The sequence below is a fragment of the Orycteropus afer genome, unplaced genomic scaffold (genome assembly GCF_000298275.1).
Source record: "Orycteropus afer afer isolate SDZICR_OR568_19922 unplaced genomic scaffold, OryAfe1.0 scaffold00042, whole genome shotgun sequence".
Lineage (NCBI taxonomy): Eukaryota > Metazoa > Chordata > Mammalia > Tubulidentata > Orycteropodidae > Orycteropus > Orycteropus afer.
The window spans coordinates 4,638,293-4,653,892 of NW_006921629.1; the positions used below are offsets into that span (position 1 = coordinate 4,638,293).

Genomic DNA, 15,600 nt, shown 5'->3' on the forward strand with positions numbered 1-15,600 from the left:
TGCATCATTCAATATTTTGCCCATAGAATCTCTCAATATTGCAACTCGAGGCTTAAATTTTTTCTTCAGTTCTTTCAGTCTGAGAAGTGCCGAGCATGTTCTTCCTTATGTGTAGACGATTCTTACTTATGTACAAATATTAAAGACAGATTTAGGAAAAGAACTCATCTATAATCCAGGGACCACTGGTATATAAAGATCAAGATAAAAATGCTCCTTGGTAAATGCTCAAAAGAGATGGGACAGCAGTTTACACAGAAGGGAATACCAAAAATAAACAGGGAAAAAGTGTAAAGTCTTGTCAGCAATTAAAAATGAACATTTAAACAAACTTGAAATTAAATACATACTTATTAAACTGGCAGAAAGAGCAAGTTTAAAACAATACTCAGTGTTGATAGGGATGTGCTATCGAGTCGGTTCCGACTCAGCAGGGGGAACAGGCACCCTCATTTGCTATGAGGTAAATTAGACAGCCGGGGAGGGAGAAAGGAGCAGACAGACACAGGGAGAAACAGGCAACTGCCCAGATGGCTCCAGAAAGGGTGGCCAGAAGCCCAAACACCTCTGGCCAGGTGAGTGGACACACAGGCCCTTGATCCTGCCCACTCAGTGTCCAGGGATGTGGCAGCACGAGTTTCCTGGCAGTGACCACTCAGGGGCAGCATTCTGAGAAGCCCACACCAGAGGTCAGTCCTGGGGTTGGCAGCCGAGTGTTGGGGCTGGAAGCCGCAGAGCCACAGGCTCTTTTCAAATATCTGTCCAGGGGACAGTCAATGGACTGGAGGACCAGCGTAGTGTGGGATGCTATGAAAGGCTTAGGAGCCTCACCAGTGCCCAGGACTCCACCCTCAGACCTCCACTCACTCCCCCAACACCGTCTGGAGGGTGCCATTCCCTGTGGGCTCCACCCTGCATGTACCAGATGGGGTGGGGGGAGGACTGAGTCTCACAGAGGTTGATGGGAGACAGGGGTCCAGCTACCCTCCAGGATTGGGTCCAGTGAGCTGTGCCTGTCAGAACGGAACACTGTGTAGACATTAATAGTGACTAGTGGGAGGGCCATGCCCATGCCTGGGATACAGGCACAGGAAATACCTTAGGTGGAAAGGGGCCAAAATAGCTCATATGCACTGATTACAACCATATGTGGGTCACCACCAAGGACAGGACATAGATTTCAAGGCATAGAAATACAGCTTAGTGATAATTAGCTTTCTTTTCCTACTGAGTTTAAAGCATAGTTTACCAAGACTATGGCCATTAGTTACCCTTCAGGTCTGGAATTAAACTCAATCCCATGGCTTCTAGCCAAATTTATAAATTTATAAATCGACAACACTAAGTGGAACATTTTTTTTAAATATAAGGAGCATTTTTGAGGATCCCTGAGAGTGAGAGCAGCCCTGTGCTTTGTGGGGTTTGAATGCCCTCAAGCTGGCCGGCACCCTCACTCCCACTCCCACTCCCCAGTCACCCATGGGGGAATCAACAGAGACTTGGGAGCCGATGCCTTCCCGGGTTCCTGCAGCAGAAAGTGACATCCTATAGACTGCCTAAGGCATTCCTCTCTCAGCTTCTTCCATCCTCCAGACCCAGGCAGTGACCTCACACCTCAGCCTCGTCTCCCCAAGCCCCACCTGCTAGCCAGTGTGTCTAAAATGCAACAGAGCCAGGCCACCCTCTGCTTAACCTTGTCAACATTTTATCCCCACATCTTCCGGATAAAAACCCTCCCTATCTGACATCTAATTCAACTGGTATAACATACTACACAAAAACATTGATCTACATCCTACTTTGGTGAGTAGCAACTGGGGTCTTAAAAGTTTGCAAGTGGAAAAAAAAAAAAAAGCGTGCAAATGGTCATCCTGATGCAACAATGGGTCGGTCTCTCCTTGCCCAGAGCAAAGAAGAACGAAGAAAACCAAACACGTATGAAAACAATTAATCCAAGGTACTAGTGGACCATGTGAACTTTAGCTTATACGACCATCAGACCGGAAGAACTAGGTGGTGCCCGGCTACCACTGTCAACCACTCAGAAAGGGATCAGTGCAGGAGATCCTGGATAGAGTGGGAGAACAATGTGCAACGAAACTCATAATCATTTAAAAAAAAAAAAAAAAAAGACCAGGTTAACAGAGTTTTTAGAGTTTAAAGCATAGTTTACAGAGACTATGGCCCCTAGTCACCCTTCAGGTCTGGAATTAAACTCACTCCTATGGCTTCCAGCCAAACAGCAGACAGGCATATAGGGTGAACATTTACATCAAGTAGATACATTCCTTAGAATGATCGATCATGGGAGAACAGAAGGGCAGTATTTGCACAGGGAGACAGCTCAGGGGGCAGGAATGCGTAGGAAAGAACAACACAGGGAAGAGGTAACTACTGGGAGGAGGTGGGAAGAGAGTTGTTACATTGTGGGGAATTGCAGTCAATGTCATGGAACAAAATGGGTTTGAACTGCTATATGGAAAATGAATTTGCTCTATAAACTTTCACCCAAATCACAATAGAAATTAAAAAAAAAAAAAAACCCTCCTCATCTGGTCTCCATCTGCCTTGCCAGCCCTTCCTCTCTCCCATCTGCCACGTGGACCTTTGCATGTATGTGGCTCTTCTCTGGCGTAGCCGTCCTTTCTGCCCTTGAGAACCTGTTCAAGACACAGCCTGGGCACCACCTTTGGGAAGGCCTTCCAATGCCCTGGGCAGAGTTATCTCCGTCTTCACATGCCAACACACCAACAGCCTCCAGCCCTGCCCTTCTCACAAGATCTCCATTTTAGTCTGCCTCCCGCACAACAGCGAACTCCCTCAGGGAAGGAGTCTCATCTTACTCATCTACATATCTCCTAACCCCAAATATGACATAGAGTTGGTGCTCCAAAAAACAGCGATAAAAGAATGAAAATGAACAGCTCATTCAGAAAACCTAGAGTTAATGGTAACAGTAATATTAACAAACACGTATGGCACTCACTTGTCAGGCATGATGTTAAGGGTTTAACACACACTGCTAAATTATTCCCATTTTATGGATGAGAAGACTGAGGTACAGAAAGGTTGAATAAACTCAGGGTCACACAGCTAGTAAGTTGTAGAGCCGGGTCTCAAGTGTGATAGATGACAGGACCTGGGCCTCCAACCACTTCTCAGAGAGAACGTTAAAATTAGATGCTGGAGAAAGTGAAAGGCAGGAGGAAGAGGATGAAAAGCAAGAGGAGTCAAGGTCAGCTCGGGCTATAGGGTCTCGTGACTGGGAAGAGTTTGCAGCCCCGGCCAAGGAAGAGGGGGGAGCCTGGGGAATGCAGACCAACCATACAGATGAATTAGCCCATGCAGCTGTCTGTCCCCAAACCAGGAAGCAAGGCCCAGGCCTGCAGAGGATGAAGGAAGGGCACCTGGCGAGAAACCTGAGCAGCCAGAGAAAGAAACACCTGCCTCCTGGGGCTATTTAATCACGTGCTGAACAGGAAGTTACAGAGCTGCAGAATGCAGGGTGTGGTTCGCCCGGAGCCACCTCCAGCTCTGAAATCTCAGCTCTTGCTGGCACCCGACACCATCCACAGCAAGCATCTTCCTGGCCAGCAGGGCCTGCCTGCCCTGCACAGTGCAGGTCACAAACCTACTTCTAATTACTGCTCCTTCCAGGGCTGCCCGGGTTCCAGCACCCGGACCTCCCCAGACTCAGCAAACCGGAAGAAGCCTGGGATTTGAGGTTTCTCTGCATCAGATTTCTGACACTCAGATCTGATCATTCTCCCCTTCTCTCCCCTCTAGAGACCCGGGACCCCCAATTGCAGGCAGCTGAGGAGGTAGCTTTCGAACCAGACAGACCTGGGTTCAAATCCCAGGTCCTCCACTTACTATGGGACCCTGGTTAAGTCACTTCACCCCTCACATTCTCAGGGCTGTCGTGAGGATTAAAATGAATAATAAACACAAAGGCAGTTGGCATGTATCATCCCTTCATCTGTGGAAAGTTACCAGTGGCTACAGGAGAAACTTTGGCCACTGCACAAGAAAGCCCATGCCTAGAAAAAATATGAGTGGGGGAAGAGGCCGGGGCTATACTCTAGGATTGAGAACAGGGGTGTCCCCTTAAGAGGGGACTGCTTATAAATCAGGGAGGGGAGGACTGGGTGGCTGTACCATTCCCACGACTGAAGTGAAGAAGGCTGGGTCAGAAATTAGATCAGAAATACAAAGTGCTGGGTCTGGAACCCCTCAGAGTTGCCCTAGTGCCAACGGTCAGGGATGCCTTAGGTGGGTTGCAGAGATGATGCCAACATCTTTCATATATATTCTAATACTCAAATCAGACCTACTAGATACGGGTTATGGCCCCCATATTACAGATGAGGAAACTGAGGTCCATTCATAGTCTTAAGCACCTTTTAAAATATCTGGGCTTTCACTTCTTCCAGTAAGGCTTCCTTGCCAGACTGATGGCCTGTGTGGGAAGTGAAAAATCTTATGACAGACAATTCCAATGAGGCTGGGCATGTGGCGGGGTGCTGCTGTCCATCCAAAATGTATCAGAGCCAGTCAGATGGTCCCAGTTCCTGAGCCCTCATTAAGATCACCAGCTGGCCCCTGCTCCAGTCTGAGTTCTCACTCTCCCTGCCCTTCCTGGGCCTTCACCACATGGAGACACTCCTCACTTCCTGGAAATGTAAGAACCCAACCCTAGATATGTGCATGGTACCAAAAAAAAAATCACTGCTGTTGAGTTGGATCTGACTTACAGCGACCCCTCCTTGGGTTTCCAAGGCAGTATCTCTATGGAAGTAGATTGCCCAATCTTCCTTCCAAGGAGTGGCTGGTGGGTTTGAACTGCCAGCCTTCTGGTTAGCAGTCAAATGCCTTAGGCACGTTGTGTGGGTGGGTGGATGGATGGATGGGCAGGTTGGTGGAAAGGCAGGTGAACGGATGGATGGATGAGTGGATAGAGGGGGGAATGAATGGACAGTTGATGGCTGGTTGGGCAGGTGGACGGCTAGTGGATGACTGGATGGAGGGGAGAATGGGTGGGTAGATGGTTGGAAAAATGGATACTTAAATAGTTAAGTGATGGGTTGGTGGGCGGACAGATAGACAGCTGGATGGATGGGTGGAGAGGAGGATGAGCAGATGAAGCTCTGGGAGACAGATCATAATATGAAAGAGAACTCAGTCAGAGCCTTGCTGAGATGGAATGGGCTTGCCTGGGCAAGTTCTGTTCTTGCATCTGAAAGGGCTGTTCTAAAGTGACATAAGCACAGATTGGAAGGCTACCCTTTGAAGATACCATGTAATAATGATCTCTACTCCCTTTCAGTTTTTGTTTGGGTGCAAACCAGCCCTCTGTCTGCCCTTTCCAGGAGCTGATCTGAGACCGAGATCTTCCTGGGGACGGTGTCCACATGCAAAGAAGACAGCAATCTCCTCTGAGATTTATATCTGTAGCTGGAGTTTTGAGCCACCACAGTGAGATATCGGTTAGTCAGCCTCAAAGCCTTAGGTCGAATGGGAATTTGGAGTTCCTCACAGCTATAGTTTGCATTATGGCTACACAGATCTGGTCCCCTGCTTGGATCACTGTGTATGAACTTCTGAAATCTGGGTTCCTTTGCTCCCCCAACCTCCAAGAGCACGGAAGCTACGGACACTGGGTCCCTCAGCAGTGACCCCAGGGTAGTAGGCTGGATAGAATTGGTGGCCCTAAGCTGCTGCTTCTAAGGGGCCTCCAAGAATCAGAAACTGCTGGAGGGAGATGGGAAGGGGAAGAAGGGAACTAAGAGCCTCAAGTATAATAGGAGGTGTTGGATCCAAACAGGATGGGCTGGCGGGGGTGGCAGTCGTGCCAACAGCAGGTGCAAGCAATTAGTTACAGCTCCAGCCAATTCTTAACTCTGTGCAGGGAGAAGGCAAGGGGTGGTTCTCAGGCCCAGAGGCTGGACAGATGGGCAATCAGCACCATGAGGTGGGGCTGCATCCTGGAAGAGGAGTTGCCCTATGCCAGCCAGGTGGAGTCCTGGGCTCCCCAAATCCACGACGCTTTTAAAAGGAGCTGAATCACACCTTCATTAGCTTCTGTATTTCCTTCATACAAACTTCTCTCTGAGGGCAGTGAGACCTAGGGGTAAGGGAGAAGGAAGGGAAGAAGAGCCAAGGATCTCCCAGGAAGAGCTGGGCTGAAGCACATCTCTTAGACTTGTTTACCCTTACTGCTGACACCTCCACTCAGGTCCCAAGTGGGAACCTCAGGCTTAACAGACCAATGGAGAACTCTTGAATTCTTGTCCCCACCCTCCTCCTCCCTCAGTCACCCCCATATCCAGTAAATGGCAGCCTAATCCACCCAGTTGTCCCAACATCTCTCACACCCCACCTCCAACTGACTCTTATCAAAATACATCCTGATTCCAACCACTTCTCTACTGCTAAGCTCCCTCTACTGGTCTTCCTTCTTCCCCTGCCCTCTGCTGTGTCTTGGCCCTACAACAGCCAAAGTAGTCCTTTCTAAATCTAAGTTGGAACATGTCACTCTGCTTGGGAGGAGGGTTTCCATCTCACTAGGACCAAAGGGCAAGGTCCCTATGGGGAAGGCCCCACTGAACTGGCCCCTGCATACCTCTCAGCTTCTCCCCTGCCCTCTCCCCTCCACTCCCTCCTCTCCCAGCTCACAGATCCCTTGCTATGCCTCTAACCCCCAGACACACTTCTGCCTCTGCCTGGATCATTGACCCCAGATATCTGCAAGGTAAGGCCCCCATTCTTCATTCTGGGTTCTGCCTAAATGTGCAACTCAACAGAAGAAGGCGTCCACAGTCATGCTGGGGAAAAATTTTCCATTAGCCCTTCCCCCTATGTACATTACACTTCTTCCTAGTACTCAGTCAGCTGCTGTCTAGTTGGTTCTGACTCATGATGACCTCATGTGTGTCAGAGTAGAACTGTACTCCACAGGGTTTTCAATGGCTCATGTTTCGGAAGTGTATCACCAGGCCTTTCTTCCAAGCCACCTCTGGGTGGACTCAAACCTCCAATCTTCCTGTTTGCACCATCCAGAGAGTCCTCCTAGCACCTAACACCACCTTTGCCTGTCTCTTTTCTAGCGCCCCTTCCCCTCAGGATGTATGCTCCAGGTGACTACTGTTTCCAGTGCCTGGAACAGAGCTGGCACCTGGTAGAAACAAAAGATGTTAGCAGACTAAAACTTTTTTTTTTTTTAACCCTCAAATATGTATTAAGATGGCCCCCAAATGTGAAAGGCATTTCCACTGAAACTACTCTAGAAAAATTTCATGGCATTCACCCAATATTTTTTGGGGAAGGGTGACTGTTAACCCAGGCAGGACAGTCACTGTTTCTATGCCAGTGGGCATCTTTCCTTCTGTCCCACCCTGGGGCTGGTTCTCCCAGCACTGTCGGCCCCAGCCGGCCGTCAGGCTCTCCTACAATCAGTCTGGTGGGACTGCCCAAGACTAGGGGCAGGGATGACTGCTGCGTGGACCAAAGCACCACCCCACCTCCACATACACACTCCAAGGCGAGGACAGAAGCTCCAGCACAGCCCTGTACAGACGAACCCAGCTGCACCACGTCACACAGAACGGGATGTCCAGCTGGGGCCATGACCAGGAGTCCAGTGACCACCAGGCACTCAGTAGCTGCACTGAGCCCAAACCTGTACTTCTCTGCAAGGCAGAGTTGACCACTGCAGACCTTCTTGGGCAATGGAGCCCCAGCTGAGGGAGGAAGAGCAGTTGCTCACACATGCCTTCCCTGCAGTCCCCCAAGTTTCTGGGGTCCCCCTCCTCTGGGAGGCATGCAGGGGTCACCCCGTCCGTCCGGCTTCTCTGCCATCCCAGCCATGAATCCATGAGCCACAGGCTGAGGTTCCTCCCTCTCATCCTATTTGCACTGCACCCCGCCCCCATCTCGCTTCTCCTTTGCTTCTTTGGTCCTCTTCCGAACACTGGGAAAATTTCTGGACTTCAGAATCAAGCCATGTCTGAAAGCTATTCTGCCTGCCTAGCTCGGTGGCCCTGCACCCTTCAACGTCCATCTGTAAAAGGGGGCAAGTCCTACACAGGCTGTGTAGGGGCTGTGTAGGGCAAATGCCTGCCACCTTCAGGGAGCTCAGTCAAAGCTTTGAGGTTTGCCACCCATTGAAACGCCTCCATGAGCACATCTTGCTCCTTGGAAGGCCTGGTTCTCACCCTGGGGGTTGACATTCCCCATTCAGGTCTCAACAAGACAGGTACGGACCATGCCACCCCTACACACACCTGGTGTTTCCTTCTTTTCTAGAACCCAGTCTCTTTGGAATGGCATTGTAACTCAACGTGGTTTTGCCAAATAGATCCAGGCTGCATCAGAATGCCTTAGAAGACAGAGGAATCTAGCTGCCTTTCTTATACACCCCTCATCCCAGAACAGCTAGAGGCCTACAGGTGTTGGGTGCACCCAGCTGGGGCTTACTCCCTCCCTACCACATCCCCAGAGCTTGGGGCCTTGTGCTCATCCCCTCCCTGAGTGTGACTGCAGCCTCAGGCCTGGCTCCCACAATTATCTCCAGCTCCAAGAGCATGGGAATCCAGGGTGTACCCAGATGGGGCCAAAGTACAGGAAAGAGAAGGTCTCTCTGCTGCCCACTCCTGTACTGCTCCCCACATGGGCCACAGGACCCAACTTTTCCTGCCAGACTTGGAAGACCTATGCTTTTCCTTCTGTCCTACCAGCTCTGTCCTTCCTCACTAAAACAAACAAACAAAAGAAAACAAACTCATTGCCATTGAGTTGATTGTGACTCATAGCGACCCCTCCTTGGGTTTCTGAGGCAGTATCTCTACAGAAGTAGATTGCCCAGTTTTCCTTCTGAGGAGTGGCTAATGGGTTTGAACCGCCAGCTTTCTGGTTAGCAGTCAAATGCCTTAGGCACTACGCCACCGGGTGAGACACACAGAGGGTGTCTGCTCTTCAAAAAAGTTCCCTAAATCTCACCACTCAGGAGTGATTCTTTGGGGCTGTTCAGGTCTTCCCCACCCCTGCCAATGGTACACCATCTGCCACTACCCACGTCAGGGCCCCTTCCCTTCGCACCACATGTGCCACAGCCTCTGGGCAGCCTCGACCCACAGTCTTGCTCCCCTTCCCTGATCCAGATCCAGTCTTTGGTCTCAGACACACATCTGATCTGGGCTGCCTAGATCTTCTGGCACCCACAGCAAATGGTGAAACCTTCCTGATCTGGGCCCTGCCTTCGCCTCAGACTTCCTCCCTTTTACTCCCCGTCTCTCAAGCTCCAGCCACAGGTGTGGGGGACACAGTTGTTTCTTCCTCAGTCTCCAATCCCCCTTTGTTTCTGAGCAGAGAACGGCTTCAATTCAGGGTTCTCCTGTCCCTGGAAGCCCATGTATCAGAAGAGTTGACCCAGCCCCAGGGTTGGCTGCTGATGTGTCTCTGTCCATCCAAGCACCCCAACTCCCTTGCCAGTTCAAGCACCCAAGCTCAGGCTAAGGACACACACATTTCCCTAGGGGCAGTTACTAGGCCAGAGGGAGCATGTGGGCCAGAAGGAGCCCAATCAAACCAAAACCAAACCCACTGCCATCGACTTGATTTCAACTCATAGTGAACCCCACTGGGTTTCCAAGGTAGAAAATCTTTACAGAAGTAGATTGCCCCATCTTCCTTTTGTGGAGTGGCTGGTGGGTTTGAATCATCAACTTTCTGGTCAATAGGCAAACACCTTAAGCATTGCACTACCAGAGCTCCTTTAGGAGCCTAATCAGGACCCTATTTCCTGCTCAGAATGAACAAGGAGGGATGCTGCCCAGGTGCTTCTGGCCAAAAATAAAGGGGAAAATTACAGACTATTTGCTGGTTGGCTAAACTGAGTTACGGCCCCCAAATAATTCACAATACTCTCTGGTCTTCAAACCGGAAGCAAGAGAAGAATGTAACAGGGAAGCATGGCCCAAGATGTCTCTGGCCAGTCTCAATGCCTTCCATTCTCTGAACGCTGGTGGAAGATGCAAGAAGAGCAGAGGATCAGAGCTTGCCAGGGAGGTGGGCCCAGAAACCACACACCAGTCCAGACCGCGACCTCAATCTCAGCAAAACCCTGGCACAGAGCAGCCTCTCAAAGATGCATACAAGTGTTTAGAAAAGAATAACTACAGCAGCAGCAGATAACTGGGATAAGCACTTTCTATGTATGAACCTGTTCAAGCTCCACAATAACCCTAGGAATGGGGACACTTATCATCCCTGGTTTGTGGATGAGTCAGCAGAGGCCTGAGAGGTTAAGGGGGTGGGAAAGACGAAGAAAAGGCCAGACTTGGTTTCAGGCTACCATTTTATGTGTTGTTCACTGTCCTATTCCCACTGTATTATAAGCGTCCAGCGTTGACAAAATGATTTCTCTCCATCTTTGCATTACAAGGTCAAACTAAATCCCTGGGCGTCACAAATGGTTACGTGCTCAGCTAGTAGGTGAAAAATTGGTGGTTCGAATGCAACCAAAGGTGCCTTGGAAGACAGGCCTGGCCATCTGCTTCCAAAGGGTCACAACCTTGAAAACCCTGGGGAGCAATTCTCCGCTGCACACACGGGCTCACGTGAGTGGGGATCAGCTCGAACACAACTAACCAGCGGTCAGGAAAATGAAAGTGAACCACAGCCAAGACACTACAGGTATTCATGTTCCCATCACATTTCACTGTCTTCTCTTTTCTATTATGAATTTACGTCAACAAAGCAGGCGACTATCAGAGACCAACCTAATATATGCATACAATTACTATTAACTAAACTCCACACTTTATTAAGAATTCCTGTGTTTTCACCTAATGTCCTGGATCCCACCCAGAAGACCACATTACATGCAGTTGTCCTGGCTCCTTCAGCACCTCTTAGCCCTGACAGTTTCTCAGACTTCGCTTGTTTTTAATGACTTTCGCGGTTTTGAGGAGCACTGGTCAGGAACATAAGGAGCTCTGGTGGCATAGTGCCTGAGGCATTTGATTGCTAACCAAAAGGTTGGCAGTTCAAACCCACCAGCACTCTGTGGAATGAAAACCAAACCAAACCCACTGCCATGGAATGAAGACAGGGCAATCTACTTCTACAAAGATTTACTGCCTTGGAGAACCAATGGGGGTCGCCATGAGTTGGAATCGACTTGATGGCAGTGGGTTTGATCTTCGTTTTTGGTTGGGAATACTGTAGAATGTCTCTCTGCTGGAATTTCTCTGGTGTTTTTTCTAGTGATTAGATTGGGGTTACGGGTTTGTTTGTTTGTTTTTTGGAAAGTCCACAGAGGAAAAGTGCCATTCTCATCACATCATAGGAAGGATACATGCAATCAACATGATCTATCACTTGACGCTGACCTTGATCACCTGGCTGAGGTAGTTCTGTCAGGTGTCTCCACTATAAAGTCACTCTTTTCTCTCTTTAGAAGAAAGCCGCTATGTACATCTCATTCTTAAGGGAGAGAGAGTTATGCTTCCCATCAGAGAGGGAAGTATCTACATAAATTATTTGGAATTACTCTGTACTAGAGATTGATCTATTCTATTCAGTCATTTATTTATATCACTCTTATTTATTTTATACTTTCAAAAAAAAAAAAAAAAAACCCCAAAGCTCAACCTACTATATTTTGATTTTTGCAAAGCATTTGATCCTGATATTCCTGGTATCCTGGGAGCAGTTGGTAAAATGTAGGTTATCAGCTGTGAGCAGTTCACTGAGTCCCATATCTAATGAATGACAATTATCCACCCCAGAGCACCAGTGGGCTGGGAAATCAATGTTGCCACCTGACTTTTAAACAAATGAAAGAGAAACTGTCAGGGTGCATAGCATACTGTGAGCGAGCCTGACTTCATGACATGTCTGCTTGCAATGACTATGTGAGCTTGGGCAGTGAAATGCATCTCTAAGCCTTGAGAGCAGAGTCATCCCAGACTAGCACCCAGGCCCTGTCCGTGGTCCTGCCCTACGTTTTTAATCAGCGTTGTGAATGGAAACAAAGCTCTTGCTTCTCCAACTCGCAGGTAGCACAGCATCTGAGAGCGACAGAAGCAGAACTTGAAATTCTCTCCATTGACAGATGTGGTGGGAGGAAATGGGAAAGATGGAATTTAATAGGGACAAGGGTCCAGTAACAGACTCAGATCAAGAATTATAGATGCAGGACAAGGGGCCTGATCTCATCAACGAGATTAACAGCAAAAAGAACAATACAAATTGCACTAGAGTAAGAGAGACCTAAGGACCTCTGGTAGCATAGTGCCTAAGGCACTTGACTGTTAACCAGAAGACTGGTGGCTCAAACCCACCAGCCACTCCTCGGAAGGAAGATAGGGCAATCTACTTCCGTAGTGATACTGCCTCGGAAACCCAGGGAGGGGTCGCTATGAGTTGGGTCCAACTCGATGGCACATAACAACAACAACAACAACAACAGAGAGACCTAAGGGTCACAGCAGCTGGATGCACTCGTAGCACAGTCGTGGAGAGGAAAGTGCTCTAAACAAAACAGGGAAAATGGTCATGGTGGGGTCAAAGGCAGAAATCTAGAGGCACTCTGGTGGCGCAGCGTTAAGACATTCAGTCTAACCAAAAGGTCGTGGTTCGAACCCACCAGCCACTCCATGTGAGAAAGATGAGGCAGTCGGCTTCTGTAAAGATTTATAGCCTGGGAAACCCTACGGGGCAAGTGTACTCTGTCCTATAGGATTACTGTGAGTCAGAATCTACTCGATGGCAGTGGGTTTGGTTTGTTTTTGCAGAAATCCGAATAAGATCTGTGTATTTAAATAACATGAAAATTTACTGAAGCAGAAAAGTGGAGCTAGTGTACTGAAAAAAAATTAGGTTACAAAACAGTATGCATGGTATGATTTCATTTTATGAAGAAAACCTCCATATGTGCATAGAAATAGCTCTGCAAGGCTGTGACTAGGGTGTCACACCACTGTTCCCCAGGAGACAGGAATGCAATACTCTTAGTTTTGCTTGTCCACAGTTTATCATGCCTACAATGCATATAAACCACTGCTCTAATAATATATGACCATGCTTTAAAAAGAAAGAAATCAGAGACCTGCCTCAGGGTGGGCACCTCTGGCTTGGCACTGGTTCCGGAGAGAGATCCCAGGGGGTTTCAGTGCCCAGTAACTTAACATGAGCAGAGTGTGTGATGCAGCATACATCTGCCCAAAGGCAGCCACACCCTGAGCCCCACGGTTCCATGTCAGGTGTCGGTGCTGGAACAATCCTTCATGGTAGTGGTGGTGGGGTCTCCTGGTCTAGCCCCCTCATGATATCACTATGAAAACTGAGTCACAATTAGTTAATGGCAAATCCAGGGCCAGAAGCCAGCAGTTTGGCCTCCGCAGGTGGTATGGAAACAGCCTGGGGCTTCAGGAACTAGGGAAACTTGGCCTGGAATAGGAAAGATGGAGGAGCCCGTGAGTGACACAGACAGTTGAGTGCTATTAGCTGAAAGGTTGGTGGTTCAAATCTACCCAGAGTCACCTCAGAAGAAAAGCCTACCAATCTGCTTCTGAAAGGTTACAGCTTTGAAAACCCTAAAAAGCACACTTCTACTCTATACCCACAGGGTAGCCATGAGTTGGAATCAACTTAATGTCAACTGTTTCTCCCCCGCTTTAGGGTAGATGGGAATGAGCGGGTGGGAAAGAGTGAAGGGGACAGAAGCGTCGTTTTCAAATATTCAAAGGCTGCCACATAGAAGAGAGAACCACATGAGTCCCTGTACAGAACTGGGATGACTAAGTGACGAGCAGGTTTGGGCTATAGTGTCTATGAGGGACAATGGTGTAACAGGAGCCTTGGGATCAGGTGATAAGGCTTGTTGGGTGCACGTTGGCTGAGGTCTGGTGGTCTGTGTCCTGATCTGCAGGCTTGGGGGCTGCTGAGACTTTCTTAGCCAGAGGTCACTGTTGAAGAGCAGGGAGGAGTGTGGCTGGCCTTGAGAGAAGGAGAGAAATCACGGCGGCTGCAGGAAAGGCCCATGAGCAAAGTCGTGAAGTGGAGGAGGGTGGGCCATGGCCTCTGGAAGAAGCTTGGTGGGCTCTGACGGGAATTGCATTATGAGCTTCCTGGGCGAGGTGCCTGAGTTCTCACACCTGACGCCTACCTCATTCCCTTCCACCCTCTGCTCTCAGGCACGCCCAGGTCCATGCCCAGGTGTCAGTGGAGATGTGATTGCCCATCACCTCCCAAGTACCAGGTGACAGGGAAGCACAGGCCCAACCTGGCCATTCCCAGCTTCTCTCATGAGCTTTTCTCATAGCAGGCTCAAACTGTCCTGGGAACATGGTGCCAGACAGAACTCATCTGAGGTCAGTGGCCCCAGGTTCCCCATACAGGGCCCAAGGCTTTAGGCAGTTCTGCAGACACTGGTCTGCTGGGGCATTTATTGATGTTGCTCTGCCCACCCCCACTGGCCATGACTGCAGCCTTGCAACAGTCAACACCATGACTGCTTTCTCCCAAAAGACCTGGCCCCACCCATGGGGGACACTCAGTTCTGCTCCCCTTCCACAAGCTTGACTCTGGCTGCCCTGCTGCAGACAACATGGCCAGCTGCCAGTCGGGTCTGCCCATCAGATCTTGAATAGAGGTTCACCAGGCATTGGCCATCCGAAGGAAGATGGGGCAATCTACTTCCCTAGTGATACTGCCTGGGAAACCCCAGGAGGGGTCGCTATGAGTTGGGTCCAGCTCGAGGGCACATAACAACAACAACAACAACAAGGCATTGGCCAAGAATCCAGGATAGCCCCAAGTAGACCTCTCCTGTGTTTCAGCGGTGGTGGTGGGGTGCAGCCAAAGTGCCAAGGTCTTTGACCCGTGTACCCTTAGGCTAGGGCAGTGGGGCGTGCACCTCTTCACCCAGCTCTGGAATTCCAGACCTCTGCGTCTAGGCCTCTGCAGTGTAGGAATGGGGGAGGGGTCCTGAGGTCAGATTCTGGCAGCTACTCCGCCCCCAACATTGAAAGGGTTTGTAGATCGGTCAGAGGGAGCCAGCGCTGCCAGGGAGGGCGGTGAACGGGGAGGCCATCCTGGGCGTGACATGTGACACCCGCAACACAGGCGTTAATGGTGGAAAGCTGGGGTCCGACAAAGCAGGGGATGATATCCCGGGGTCCGAGGCCGTCAGCTCGGGTTGTCACAGGCAGTCCGAGAGGGCGGCGGGAGGAAGGATTTCTCCCAGGAAGAAGGCCACCACCGTCTGGGGTTTGCCCCAGCAGGTGAAAAGGCTAAGAAGCTGAAGGTGGGGAGATGAGGACTGGTGGTTGGTGGCGAGCCCCGGCGTGGGAGGAGGCGCCCCCAAGGGGCCTGGGCAGGGGGAAACGGAGGCTCCCCGGGACCCCGGGACTCGCTGCCCCCTCTCGCCGCTGCGGCCCCCTTACCTCCTCGCCCTGGCCGAAGCGCAGTCCGAGCGCCGCGACGCGCTCTACGCGCAGAAAGCCGTCGGGATCGCGGCCGCACACCTCGAACACTTCGCGCAGGCGGCGCACCGAGCGCAGCAGAGCCGCGGGGGCGCCCGCCCAGCCCGCGCCG

General features: G+C 50.2%; 1 protein-coding gene across 1 annotated transcript in view; it reads right to left on the reverse strand.

Annotated features, from left to right (window-relative positions):
• Positions 1-15,599, reverse strand: part of RAB11FIP4 (RAB11 family interacting protein 4) — a gene marked incomplete at its 5' end in the record, with an annotated part of 152,598 nt that extends 136,999 nt beyond the window's left edge. Inside the window, one exon of the mRNA XM_007937341.2 lies at positions 15,450-15,599. Within this exon, the coding sequence (XP_007935532.2) occupies positions 15,450-15,599 (150 nt within the window). The remainder of the gene's footprint in view (positions 1-15,449) is intronic.
• Position 15,600: the final 1 nt, after the last annotated feature.